Source organism: Macaca fascicularis, chromosome 17 (assembly GCF_037993035.2).
Source record: "Macaca fascicularis isolate 582-1 chromosome 17, T2T-MFA8v1.1".
Classification (NCBI taxonomy): Eukaryota; Metazoa; Chordata; class Mammalia; order Primates; family Cercopithecidae; genus Macaca; species Macaca fascicularis.
In genome coordinates, this window is record NC_088391.1 from 1,213,064 (window position 1) to 1,226,304 (window position 13,241).

General features: G+C 38.6%; 2 protein-coding genes across 44 annotated transcripts in view; one reads left to right on the forward strand and one right to left on the reverse strand.

Annotated features, from left to right (window-relative positions):
- EEF1AKMT1 (EEF1A lysine methyltransferase 1) overlaps positions 1 to 13,241 on the forward strand; it is a 147,280-nt gene that overhangs the window by 115,135 nt on the left and 18,904 nt on the right. The window lies entirely within an intron of this gene.
- IFT88 (intraflagellar transport 88) overlaps positions 1 to 13,241 on the reverse strand; it is a 120,992-nt gene that overhangs the window by 46,117 nt on the left and 61,634 nt on the right. For 36 of the 40 annotated variants that reach the window (XR_012426708.1, XM_045376907.3, XM_074021640.1 and 33 more), the window contains 4 exons: positions 12,887 to 13,073; positions 10,200 to 10,308; positions 7,989 to 8,139; positions 6,636 to 6,751 (listed from right to left, as the gene is read on the reverse strand). Coding sequence is in view for 36 of the 40 variants with exons in the window: in XM_045376907.3 (XP_045232842.2) it covers positions 6,636 to 6,751; positions 7,989 to 8,139; positions 10,200 to 10,308; positions 12,887 to 13,073 (563 nt within the window). In the remaining 4 variants the exon portion in view is untranslated. Of the gene's footprint in view, positions 1 to 6,635; positions 6,752 to 7,556; positions 7,665 to 7,988; positions 8,140 to 10,199; positions 10,309 to 12,231; positions 12,348 to 12,886; positions 13,074 to 13,241 lie in introns of those variants that run through there. The other 4 variants (XR_012426710.1, XR_012426711.1, XR_006693531.2 and 1 more) reach the window with 3 other exon arrangements.

Here is a 13,241-nt window from a genome sequence, read left to right on the forward strand (position 1 = left end):
GTAACTCCCACCCTAATACTGCGCTTTACCAAGGGTCTTAGCAAACGGCACACCAGGAGATTATATCCCACACCTGGCCCAGAGGGTCCCATACCCACGGAGCCTCCCTCATTGCTAGCACAGCAGTCTGAGATCTAACTGCAAGGTGGCAGTGAGGCTGAGGGAGGGGCGCCCGCCATTGCTGAGGCTTAAGTAGGTAAACAAAGCCGCCGGGAAGCTCGAATTGGGTGGAGCCCACCACAGCTCAAGGAGGCCAGCCTGCCTCTGTAGACTCCTCCTCTGGGGACAGAGCATAGCTAAACAAAAAGCAGCAGAAACCTCGGCAGAGGTAAATGCCCCTGTCTAACAGCTTTGAAGAGAGCAGTGGATCTCCCAGCGTGGAGGTTGGGATCTGAGAACGGACAGACTGCCTGCTCAAGCGGGTCCCTGACCCCTGAGTAGCCTAACTGGGAGACATCCCCCACTAGGTGCAGACCTCACACCTCACACGGTGACCAACACCTCACACCTCACACGGTGGGGTACACCCCTGAGACAAAGCTTCCAGAGCAAGAATCAGACAGCAACACTTGCTGTTCAGCAATATTCTATCTTCTGCAGCCTCCGCTGCTGATACCCAGGCAAACAGGGTCTGGAGTGGACCTCAAGCAAACTCCAACAGACCTACAGCTGAGGGTCCTGACTGTTAGAAGGAAAACTAACAAACAGAAAGGACACTCACACCAAAACCCCATCAGTACGTCACCATCATCAAAGACCAAAGGCAGATAAAACCACAAAGATGGGGAAAAAGCAGTGCAGAAAAGCTGGAAATTCAAAAACCCAGAGCGCATCTCCCCCTCCAAAGAAATGCAGCTCATCGCCAGCAATGGAACAAAGCTGGACAGAGAATGACTTCGATGAGTTGAGAGAAGAAGGCTTCAGTTGATCAAACTTCTCAGAGCTAAAGGAGGAACTACGTAACCTGTGCAAAGAAACAAAAAACCTTGAAAAAAGAATGGATGAATGAATAACTAGAATAATCAATACAGAGAAGACCTTAAAAGAACGGACAGAGATGAAAACCATAACACAAGAACTACGTGACAAATGCACAAGCTTCAGTAACCAACTCGATCAACTGGAAGAAAGAGTATAAGTGATTGAAGATCAAATGAATGAAATGAAGCAAGAAGAGAAGTGTAGAGAAAAAAGAATAAAAAGAAATGAACAAAGCCTCTAAGAAATATGAGATTATGTGAAAAGACCAAATCTACATCTGACTGGTGTGCCTGAAAGTGACGGGGAAAATGGAAGCAAGTTGGAAAACACTCTGCAGGATATCATCCAGGAGAACTTCCCCAACCTAGTAAGGCAGGCCAACATTCAAATTCAGGAAATACAGAGAATGCCACAAAGATACTCCTCGAGAAGAGCAACTCCAAGACACATAATTGTTAGATTCACCAAAGCTGAAATGAAGGAAAAAATGTTAAGGGCAGCCAGAGAGAAAGGTCAGGTTACACACAAAGGGAAGCCCATCAGACTAACAGCAGATCTCTCAGCAGAAACTCTCCAAGCCAGAAGAGAGTGGGGGCCAATATTCAACATTCTTAAAGAAAAGAATTTTCAATCCAGAATTTCATATCCAGCCAAACTAAGTTTCACAAGTGAAGGAGAAATAAAATCCTTTACAGACAAGCAAATGCTTACAGATTTTGTCACCACCAGGCCTGCCCTACAAGAGCTCCTGAAGGAAGCACTAAATGTGGAAAGGAACAACAGGTACCAGCCATTGCAAAAACATGTCAAAATGTAAAGTCCATCGATGCTAGGAAGAAACTGCATCAACTAACGAGCAAAATAACCAGCTAATATCATAATGACAGGATCAAGTTCACACATAACAATATTAACCTTAAATGTAAATGGCCTAAATGGTCCAATTAAAAGACACAGACTGGCAAATTGGATAAAGAGTCAAGACCCATCAGTCTGCTGTATTCAGGAGACCCATCTCACATGCAGAGACACACATAGGCTCAAAATAAAGGGATAGAGGAAGATCTACCGAGCAAATGGAAAACAAAAAAAAGCAGGGGATTCAATCCTAGTCTCTGATAAAACAGACTTTAAACCATCAAAGATCAAAAGAGACAAAGAAGGCCATTACATAATGGTAAAGGGATCAATTCATCAGGAAGACCTAACTATCCTAAATATATATGCACCCAATACAGGAGCACCCAGATTCGTAAAGCAAATCCTTAGAGACTTACAAAGAGACTTAGACTCCCATACAATAATAATGAGAGACTTCAACATCCCACTGTCAACATTAGACAGATCATCGAGACAGAAAGTTAACAAGGATATCCAGGAATTGAACTCAACTCTGCACCAAGCGGACCTAATAGACATCAGAACTCTCCACCCCAAATCAACAGAATATACATTCTTCTCAGCACCACATCGCACTTATTCCAAAATTGACCACATAGTTGGAAGTAAAGCACTCCTCAGCAAATGTAAAAGAACAGAAATTGTAACAAACTCTCTCTCAGACCACAGTGCAATCAAACTAGAACTCAGGACTAAGAAACTCATTCAAAGCCGCTCAACTACATGGAAACTGAACAACCTGCTCCTGAATGACTACTGGGTACATAACGAAATGAAGGCAGAAATAAAGATGTTCTTTGAAACCAATGAGAGCAAAGATAAAACATACCAGAATCTCTGGGACACAGGAAATTTATAGCACTAAATGCCCATAAGAGAAAGCAGGAAAGATCTAATATTGACACCCTAACATCACAATTAAAAGAACTAGAGAAGCAAGAGCAAACACATTCAAAAGCTAGCAGAAGGCAAGAAATAACTAAGATCAGAGCAGAACTGAAGGAGATAGAGACACAAAAAACCCTCCAAAAAATCAATGAATCCAGGAGCTGGTTTTTTGAAAAGATCAACAAAATTGATAGACCGCTAGCAAGACTAATAAAGAAGAAAAGAGAGAAGAATCAAATAGACGCAATAAAAAAATGATAAAGGGATATCACCACTGACCCCAGAGAAAAACAAACTACCATCAGAGAATACTATAAACACCTCTACGCAAATAAACTAGAAAACCTAGAAGAAATGGATAATTTCCTGGACACTTACACTCTCCCAAGACTAAACCAGGAAGAAGCTGAATCCCTGAATAGACCAATAGCAGGCTCTGAAATTGAGGCAATAATTAATAGCCTACCAACCAAAAAAAGTCCAGGACCAAACGGATTCACAGCTGAATTCTACCAGAGGTACAAGGAGGAGTTGGTACCATTCCTTCTGAAACTATTTCAATCAATAGAAAAAGAGGGAATCCTCCCTAACTCATTTTATGAGGCCAACATCATCCTAATACCAAAGCCTGATGGAGATACAACAAAAAAAGAGAATTTTAGACCAATATCCCTGATGAACATCGATGCAAAAATCCTCATTAAAATACTGGCAAACCGAATCCAGCAGCACATCAAAAAGCTTATCCACCATGATCAAACGGGCTTCATCCCTGGGATGCAAGGCTGGTTCAACATATGCAAATCAATAAATGTAATCCAGCATATAAACAGAACCAAAGACAAAAACCACATGATTATCTCAATAGATGCAGAAAAGGCCTTCAAAAAATTCAGCAGACCTTCATGCTAAAAACTCTCAATAAATTCGGTATTGATGGAATGTATCTCAAAATCATAAGAGCTATTTATGACAAACCCACAGCCAATATCATACTGAATAGGCAAAAACTGGAAGCATTCCCTTGGAAAACTGGCACAAGACAGGGATGCCCTCTCTCACCACTCCTATTCAACATAGTGTTAGAAGTTCTGGCTAGGGCAATCAGGCAAGAAAAAGAAATCAAGGGTATTCAGTTAGGAAAAGAAGAAGTCAAATTATCCCTGTTTGCAGATAACATGATTGTATATTTAGAAAACCCCATTGTCTCAGCTCAAAATCTCCTTAAGCTGATAAGCAACTTCAGCAAAGTCTCAGGATACAAAATCAATGTGCAAAAATCACAAGCATTCTTATACACCAGTAACAGACAGAGAGCCAAATCATGAATGAACTCCCATTCACAATAGCTTCAAAGAGAATGAAATACCTAGGAATCCAATTTACAAGGGATGTAAAGGACCTCTTCAAGGAGAACTACAAACCACTGCTCAGTGAAATAAAAGAGGACACAAACAAATGGAAGAACATACCATGCTCATGGATAGGAAGAATCAATATTGTGAAAATGGCCATACTGCCCAAGGTAATTTATAGATTCAATGCCATCCCCCTTAAGCTACCAATGACTTTCTTCACAGAATTGGAAAAAACTGCTTTAAAGTTCATATGGAACCAAAAAAGACCCCACATTGCCAAGACAATCCTAAGCTAAAAGAACAAAGCTGGAGGCATCACGCTACCTGACTTCAAACTATACTACAAGGCTACAGTAACCAAAACAGCATGGTACTGGTACCAAAACAGAGATATAGACCAATGGAACAGAACAGAGCCCTCAGAAATAATACCACACGTCTACAGCCATCTGATCTTTGACAAACCTGACAAAAACAAAAAATGGGGAAAGGATTCCCTATTTAATAAATGGTGCTGGGAAAATTGGCTAGCCATAAGTAGAAAGCTGAAACTGGATCCTTTCCTTACTCCTTATATGAAAATTAATTCAAGATGGATTAGAGACTTAAATGTTAGACCTAATACCATAAAAACCCTAGAGGAAAACCTAGGTAATACCATTCAAGACATAGGCATGGGCAAGGACCTCATGTCTAAAACACCAAAAGCAACGGCAACAAAAGCCAGAATTGAAAAATGGGATCTAATTAAACTAAAGAGCTTCTGCACAGCAAAAGAAACTACCATCAGAGTGAACAGACAACCTACAGAATGGGAGAAAATTTTTGCAATCTACTCATCTGACAAAGGGCTAATATCCAGAACCTATAAAGAACTCAATCAAATTTACAAGAAAAAAAAAAACAACCCCATCAAAAAGTGGGCAAAGGATATGAACAGACACTTCTCAAAAGAAGACATTCATACAGCCAACAGACACATGAAAAAATGCTCATCATCACTCGCCATCAGAGAAATGCAAATCAAAACCACAATGAGATACCATCTCACACCAGTTAGAATGGCAATCATTAAAAAATCAGCAAACAACAAGTGCTGGAGAGGATGTGGAGAAACAGGAACACTTTTACACTGTTGGTGGGACTGTAAACTAGTTCAATCATTGTGGAAGACAGTATGGCGATTCCTCAAGGATCTAGAACTAGAAATACCATTTGACCCAGCCATCCCATTACTGGGTATATACCCAAAGGATTATAAATCATGCTGCTATAAAGACACATGCACACGTATGTTTATTGCAGCACTATTCACAACAGCAAAGACTTGGAATCAACCCAAATGTCCATCAATGACAGACTGGATTAAGAAAATGTGGCACATATACACCATGGAATACTATGCAGCCATAAAAAAGGATGAGTTCGTGTCCTTTGTAGGGACATGGATGCAGCTGGAAACCATCATTCTCAGCAAACTATCGCAAGAACAGAAAACCAAATACCACGTGTTCTCACTCACAGGTGGGAATTGAATAATGAGATCACTTGGATACAGGAAGGGGATCATCACACACTGGGTCCTATTGTGCAGGGGGGGGAGGGATAGCATTAGGAGATATACCTAATGTAAATGATGAGTTAATGGGTGCAGCACACCAATATGGCACATGTATACATATGTAACAAACCTGCACATTGTGCACATGTACCCTACAACTTAAAGTACAATAAAAAATATATATTTTTGAATTTTTTTGAATCAGATATGTATAAAATACTCTGATATGAACTTAAGGACATTGAAAACATTTTAATTTTTAATATATATCAATTATAAATTGAAACCAACAAAACTGTTTTGTATTAAGACTCTTTTAGAAATGAAACTTTGTCCTAGGATGGAGATAGTCATTTTCTCATTGATAAAGAAATAATAATTGTTTGCTGAGGTATGAATAAGAAAAACACATAAAGAAAAGTACCTTAAAGAGGATATTTTAAAATTCTATGCAAAGGGAAATATATTTATCACAATAAATACCAAGTCAAATAGAATAAAATATAAGAAAATAAAAATAATTTGGCCAGATGCAGTGGCTCATGTCTGTAATCCCAGCACTTTGGGAGGCTGACGCGGGTGGATCACCTGAGGTCAGGAGTTTGAGAAAAGCCTGGACAATATGGTGAAACCCTGTCTCTACTAAAACACAAAAAATTAGCCGGGCGTGGTGGCACATGCCTGTAATCCCACATACTCGGGAGGCTGAGGCAGGAGAATCGCTTGAACCCAGGAGGCAGAGGTTGCAGTGAGCCAAGATCATGCCATTGCACTCCAGCCTGGGAAACAAGAGCGAAACTCCGTCTCAAACAAACAACAAACAAACAAAAATAATTTATGAATGTCCGTCCATCAATATCTGTTCTTGAAATCAGATACTAATTCTAGGGATTAAAAAAACTCAAGACATGACATTAACTAAACATAAAATCCTAATGATTACTTACTGTATAAGAGAAGCTCTTTCAAAGTACTGAATGGCTTTTTCCCAAAACTGGGTGTCAATGTAATAGGCTCCAAGCCACTCAATGACTTCAATATTACAAGGAAAATACCTATATGACTGGAAAAATATATGGAATGTAACAATACAACTTCAATGGCAACATATAATTTACTTCTTGAATATTTTACCTATTGAATAAATTTATCCAATATGACATTTCTTAATAAAGGAGTATGAGCTGTCCTAAGTACTTTGTAAATTCTGAAACTCTATAATATTTAGAAAACCTAAGCTTTGCTTGACACATTTTTCAATTATCTGTAAATACTTTTGCTATAACAATATATGAGCTGAGTTCAATTAAATATTTAAAAGAATAAAAAAGAGATGCAAATCGTGCTTCAAGAGAAAAATGAATTTATACTTCTTTTTATTATTATTATTATTATTAATTATTATTATTTTAAGACAGTCTCGCTCTGTCGCCCAGCCTGGAGTGTACTAAATGCGATCTTGGCTCACTACAATCTCTGCCTCCTGGGTTCAGGCAATTCTTGTGCCTTAGTCTCCTGAGTAGCTAGGATCACAGGCATGCCACAACCACACTTGGATAATTTTTGTATTTTTAGTAGAGAGGGGGTTTCCTCATGTTGGCCAGGCTGGTCACATACTCCTGGCCTCAAGTGATCTGCCTTCCTTGGCCTCCCAAAGTGCTGGGATTAAAGGTAAGGGCCACCACACCTATCCTTTTACAATTATTATTTTAGAGATGGGGTCTTGTTATGTTGCCTAGGCTGGTCTTGATCTCTTGGTCTTAAGCAATCCTCTCACTCTGGCCTCCCAAAGTGTTGAGATTATAGATGTGAGCCACCTCACCCAGACCTATTTCATTTTTTTTCATTAAAACAAGTAAAAAACTAACCTCATGCCTGGCGTGGTGGTAATCTCATCACTTTGGGAGGCTGAGGTGAGCAGATCAGCTGAGGTCAAGAGTTCGAGACCAGCATGGCCAACATGGTGAAATGTCCCTCTACCAAAGATACAAAAATTAGCTGGGCGTGGTGGCAGGCGCCTGTAATTCCAGCTACTCGGGAGGCTGAGGCAAGAGAACTGCTTAAACCTAGGAGGAGGAGGCTGCAGTGAGCCGAGACTACACCACTGTGCAGCAGCCTGGGCGACAGAGCAAGACTATCTCAAAACAAAACAAAACAAAAACTTCATTTTCCAAGAATGCTTTATTTTAAATAAATCATTTTAAAACTGGGAAGATCTTCTAAAATTTCAAAGTCTTGCTGCCTTTATAACAATTCATAAAATGCTAAAACACAGAAGGAAATTAAGATAACACACCTACCTCATAGTAATATTGAAATGCTTGAGATTTATCTCCTTCATGATCATATAATTCTCCCAGTTTAGATAAAACTTGAGGATCGGTTGGAACAACACTGACCACCTGCATTAGCCATTCAATAGCTTGACTGGGATTTTCCATTAATTCATATCTTAGGCAATGTCAGTTAAGGAAAACATGTTTTCTAAATTCATTAATCAATAAACAAACTTAAAAAACATTACAGTAACAATATTTCTTAGCCTACACTAATGTGCTATTGTGTACTGTTTCCTCTGGATTTCTCAGGGGTGGAGATGGAATGCAGCAGTACTGTGGAGGCAACATTCTCGCTCCCTATGTATAGCCTGCTTTCCCTTTTCCTTCATTACTATCCACTAAGATCAACTCCCAAATTTCTGGTAGAATTATTCAAAGTATTGTCCAAAAATTGTCCTTAATAAAAACGTCCTGAATGTTGCATCCAGTTATTCTCTCTCTCTTAACATGTTCAGCATATTAAGGGAATTACTTTCATGTGTTTTTCCTGTGAGTTTTCCCTAATTAGATTATAAACCCAAGGATAGTGGGTTTTGTTTTTTTTTTTTTTTGTAACTTTCTTTAGTACCTACTAAGTCTTCTGTGTATATACAAATAATTTATTCATACCAATACTTTTTGATTAATTACTATTTATTTTATACATATTAGGTATTTCAGTGAAATGAAGATATTCCAATCCAAAGTTTATGGAAAAGAAGCACTGTTTTCAATGGTGACAAGGGTGACACCGGAAAAATCTACTGTTTTTAATGATGACAAGTGTGATACCACAAGAAAAAAAAATGGAAATGTACTCAAACAGTCTCAAATATATCAATTGCTTGACTTGATCCTAGCTGATCATGAATTGGGTAGTAAAAGATAATGACACTGGCAGTTTCAGAGAAATTAAATGAACAAAAAGACTAACAGGAGTAACTATGATGCTATCTGATCTAAAACTAATTTTTTTTTGTTTTTTTTAGACAGTCTAGCTCTGCACCCAGGCTAGAGTGCCATGGCACTATCTTGGCTCACTGCAACCTCTGCCTCCCAGGTTCAAGTGATTCCCCTGCCTCAGTCTTGGGAGTAACTGGGATTACACGTGCCTGCCACAACACCTGGCTAATTTTTGTATTTATAGTAGAGATGGGGTTTCACCATGATGGCCAGGCTGGTCTCGAACTCCTGACCTCAAATGATTCGCCTGCCTCGGCCTCCCAAAGCGCTGGGATTACAGGTATGAGCCACTGTGCCTGGCTTAAAACTAAAATGTTTAAATAAAATTCTTTATCAAAAGTACAGCAGATGGTACTTAAAATTATTAATGGTACACCTTACGACATATAAAATTTTCTACACATATCTGTATAAAATTTAAATCAAGATAACAGTAACCTGAAAACCTACCTAAGATGTTTAACGCTTCCCAACATTGTGGCCAAAGCTTACTAAAATAAGGAGAGAAATTAAAGTGCTTTTCAAATAGCATGAAAAGCATTAAAAACATTAACACATTTCTGCTTTTTTAACCAAGAGCAGGGCTTATTTAAAAAGCTACGTGTTGTGGAAGAAACTGATATGAGGGCAACATTTTGTAGTTCTACATTCCCCTGAGTTTGAAACATAATACTGATACACATAGTATACATTCAATAAATGACTATTAAATGAACAGAATGAATGAGTGAGTTCATATGAAGAATTACATAATTTTAGAGGGTAACAGTCTTTGGACACCTCATTATAGCTACAGGTCAGTTAAAAAAATAAGAAAAATTATCCAAACTCAATCAATAGTACGAATCAGTAATAAACAGTATTTTATTTAGTAAGTTAGTGCTTCAATGATACCCTACAAGCTTCAGAATTAATACAATGTTCTAAAGCACCAAACTGACTTTCAATGAATGGTTTATATGTACCCAAAATGTCATAATTACTTCAGTTATTTTCAAAATTTAATAAATAATAGTTTTAACCATTAATTCCTCTTTCAATGCAAATAACATTTTAAAATAGCATTACTCAAATGATTTTTTTATCACATGATAATCTGCTAGTTAGATTATCCTCATCACTTACTTCAAATATTATCCTCAATTACTTCATTAAACTTATTTAATAATTGATCTTCAGTCACCAATTGAGAGAATTAATAACTGTCCCTAAGTTTTTCAAATAAGATACATATTTGCTATCTGGTAAAGAACTTCGGCACTGTTTCGTAGGATTGCATGAAGTTTCAGGAAACAGTCCAAAGCCTCATCCAGCCGATTTAGTTTCTCATAGGTAAGGCCTTAAAAAAACGAAAAAGAAAAAAAAGAAAACCTATAAGCGTCATTATTGGTATTAATTTATTTAACGTTAACAGAATAAATCTCAAAATATATGTAAATATTTATCCAAAAGAGAAAATGAAGATGAACTGAGGTTTTTGTTTTTTGATACAGGGTCTCGCTCCTGCTGCCCATGCTGGAGTGTAGTGGCGCAAACATGGCTCACAGCAGCCTCGACCTCCCAGGCTCAGGTGATTCTCCTACCTCAGCCTCTCAAGTAGCTGGGATTATATGCGTGTGCTACTATGCCCAGTTAATTTTTTGTATTTTTAGTAGAGACAGGATTTTGCCATGTTGCTCAGGCTGGTCTGGAACTCCTAGCCTCAAGAGATCCACCTGCCTCAGCCTCCCAAAGTGCTGGGATTACAGGTATGAGTCACCACACCCAGCCAACTGAGAATGTTTTTAAAGAATAATGTTAGGGTGGGGATTCTCCACTGGCAGACACCAAAAGATGCTACAAAGCTTCAGTGATTTTAAAAGTGTAGTGGGGGGCAGGAATAGACAGACCAATAGAACAGAACAAATAGTTCAGACATGCACTCAATTATAGAGTTTAAAGACATAATCAGTGGGGAGGAAAATGCTAGTAATAAGTGGTGCCAGAACAACCGACTATACATTATTATTATTTTTTTTGTGTGTTGGGGGGGCAGAGTCTTGCTCTTTCGCCCAGACTGGAGTGCAGTGGCGTGATCTCGGCTCACTGCAAAATCTGCCTCCCGGGTTCACGCCATTCTCCTGCCTCAGTCTCCCGAGTAGCTGGGACTATAGGTGCCTGCAACCACGCCTGGCTAATTTTTTCTATTTTTAGTAGAGATTGGGGTTTCACTGTGTTAGTCAGGATGGTCTCCATCTCCTGACCTTGTGATCCGCCCGCCTCAGCCTCCCAAAGTGCTGGGATTTACATGCATGAGCCACTGCACCTGGCCATTACTTTTTTTAAATGTAGATTCTTATTTCATAAAAAATGAACTCAAAATTTTGAAACTCAACAGAAAAAACAAAGCTATAAGAAGAGTATGAAAAGAAAATATAGAAAAATGATTTATAATCTGAAGGTAAGAAGGGCTTCATAAAGCAATAAACAAACGAATAAAGCAATAAACACAATTTTTTTAAAAGACAAACTTGGCCAGGCGTGGTGGCTCACGCCTGTAATCCCATCACTTTGGGAGGCCGAGGCAGGTGGATCACTTGAGGTCAGGAGTTCGAGACCAGCCTGGCCAACACAGTGAAACCCTGTCTCTACTAAAAATGCAAAAAATTAGACTGGCATAGTGGAGCATGCCTGTGGTTCCAGCTACAGCGGGAGAATCACTTGAATCTGGAAGGTGGAGGTTGCAGTGAGCTGAGATCATGATAATAAAACAATTCTTCCATAGAAGAAAGTAGAAACAAAGTTAAAAATCTAAGCAATGGAGAAAGGAGAAATATTTAATAGTTACAAAACAAATAAATAAGGATATATCTAGGAAGCAAGCTCCTGCATGAAGACCTTTGTGCCTCTCTTCAATGCTCTCTTCCCAGATACCCAAGTGGTCATAGCCTCCCTTCCTTCAGTGACTTGAAACATACATTCTCAATCAGGCTCTCCCATGGCTAATTCCTTCTCGCCTCCCCTATACTTCAAGGTTGGCAGTAGGCCTTCCCTCCTCCTTCAGGCAGGAGATTAAAGAGTCTTTTCTGGGAGGAAAGATACAATTGACTTATGGGCAGGTCTCCAACTAAACAGACCAGACCAGACAGATGCCCTACAGCAAAGTACCAACCCATCAATCTCCTTCATAGACCTAGAGATTCCACTCAGTTTTTAGCCATAAACTCCTGACATAACATAGAAAGGAGAATAAAATAAGTAAACCAAAGAAAGCAAAAAATACCTAGGCAGGGAAACGTTATTAACAATCCAAGAGACAAGACCCAGTACTGTACGGACAGGCGTTTGCAAAACTGCAAATTCATGCCCGGGGTGATGATGCTCCACTTCAGGCAACCTCTGAAAGGCGGGGAAGAGAATGTGATGGTGGTAAGACTCCATGGCTTGTAATATTTGGCTTATTAAAAACAAAATCTGAAGTAAAGATGGCAAAATGTGAAAATGTGTTAAACTGGGGTGATAGGTACACGGGTACTTATTTCTTGTGTGTACTTTTATGTATGTTTGAAATTGTTCATAATTAAAAAGTAAGCAAACGGGATTTTTTCCCATCTATCAGCTTGGCAAAAGTTAAAAAGAATGATAATATCCAGTATTAGCAGAAATTTGGGAAATTAGGATTATACACTGTGATGGAAAAGCCTTTTTAGAGGGCAGTAAAGCAAGCCTGATCCAAATTTTGCAGTGCATAGCTTCTGAATCATTAATTCCATTTAAAATAAACTATAATCTGAGAGGCTGTAGTCTTCAATTTTCTGTTAGAAGGAAGTCAACTCCTCCTCCTAATGTGTTTGAGCTCTTTAAGCAAAACAAAACAAAAACAAATACAAAGCAAAAAATAAATAATTTAAAAAGCAATTTCGCCTTGTTTCACTTACCAATATTATAAAGCGCTTCAGTACAAGAAGAATCATTTCTTAGAGCCTCTTTATAGAATTCAGCGGCCTTCTCATAATCACCATTTGCAAAAACTGTATTCCCTTTATTAGTAAGAGCTGCTGGATTGTATCTATCAGAGTTCACAGCTATATCTGCATAGCTGCTGGCTTGTGCAAAATCCTTTCCCTAAGTAAAATACATATACAAATTATTTGAATTTCATGAAATACTTTTTCTGACTGTTCTGAGATTATAGACATAATAAACAGACTTTCTGAGATTACAAATATAATGAACAAAAATATTTTACATATCTTGGTCTTGATAGTCTGATTCTACATAAGAGTTTTACTC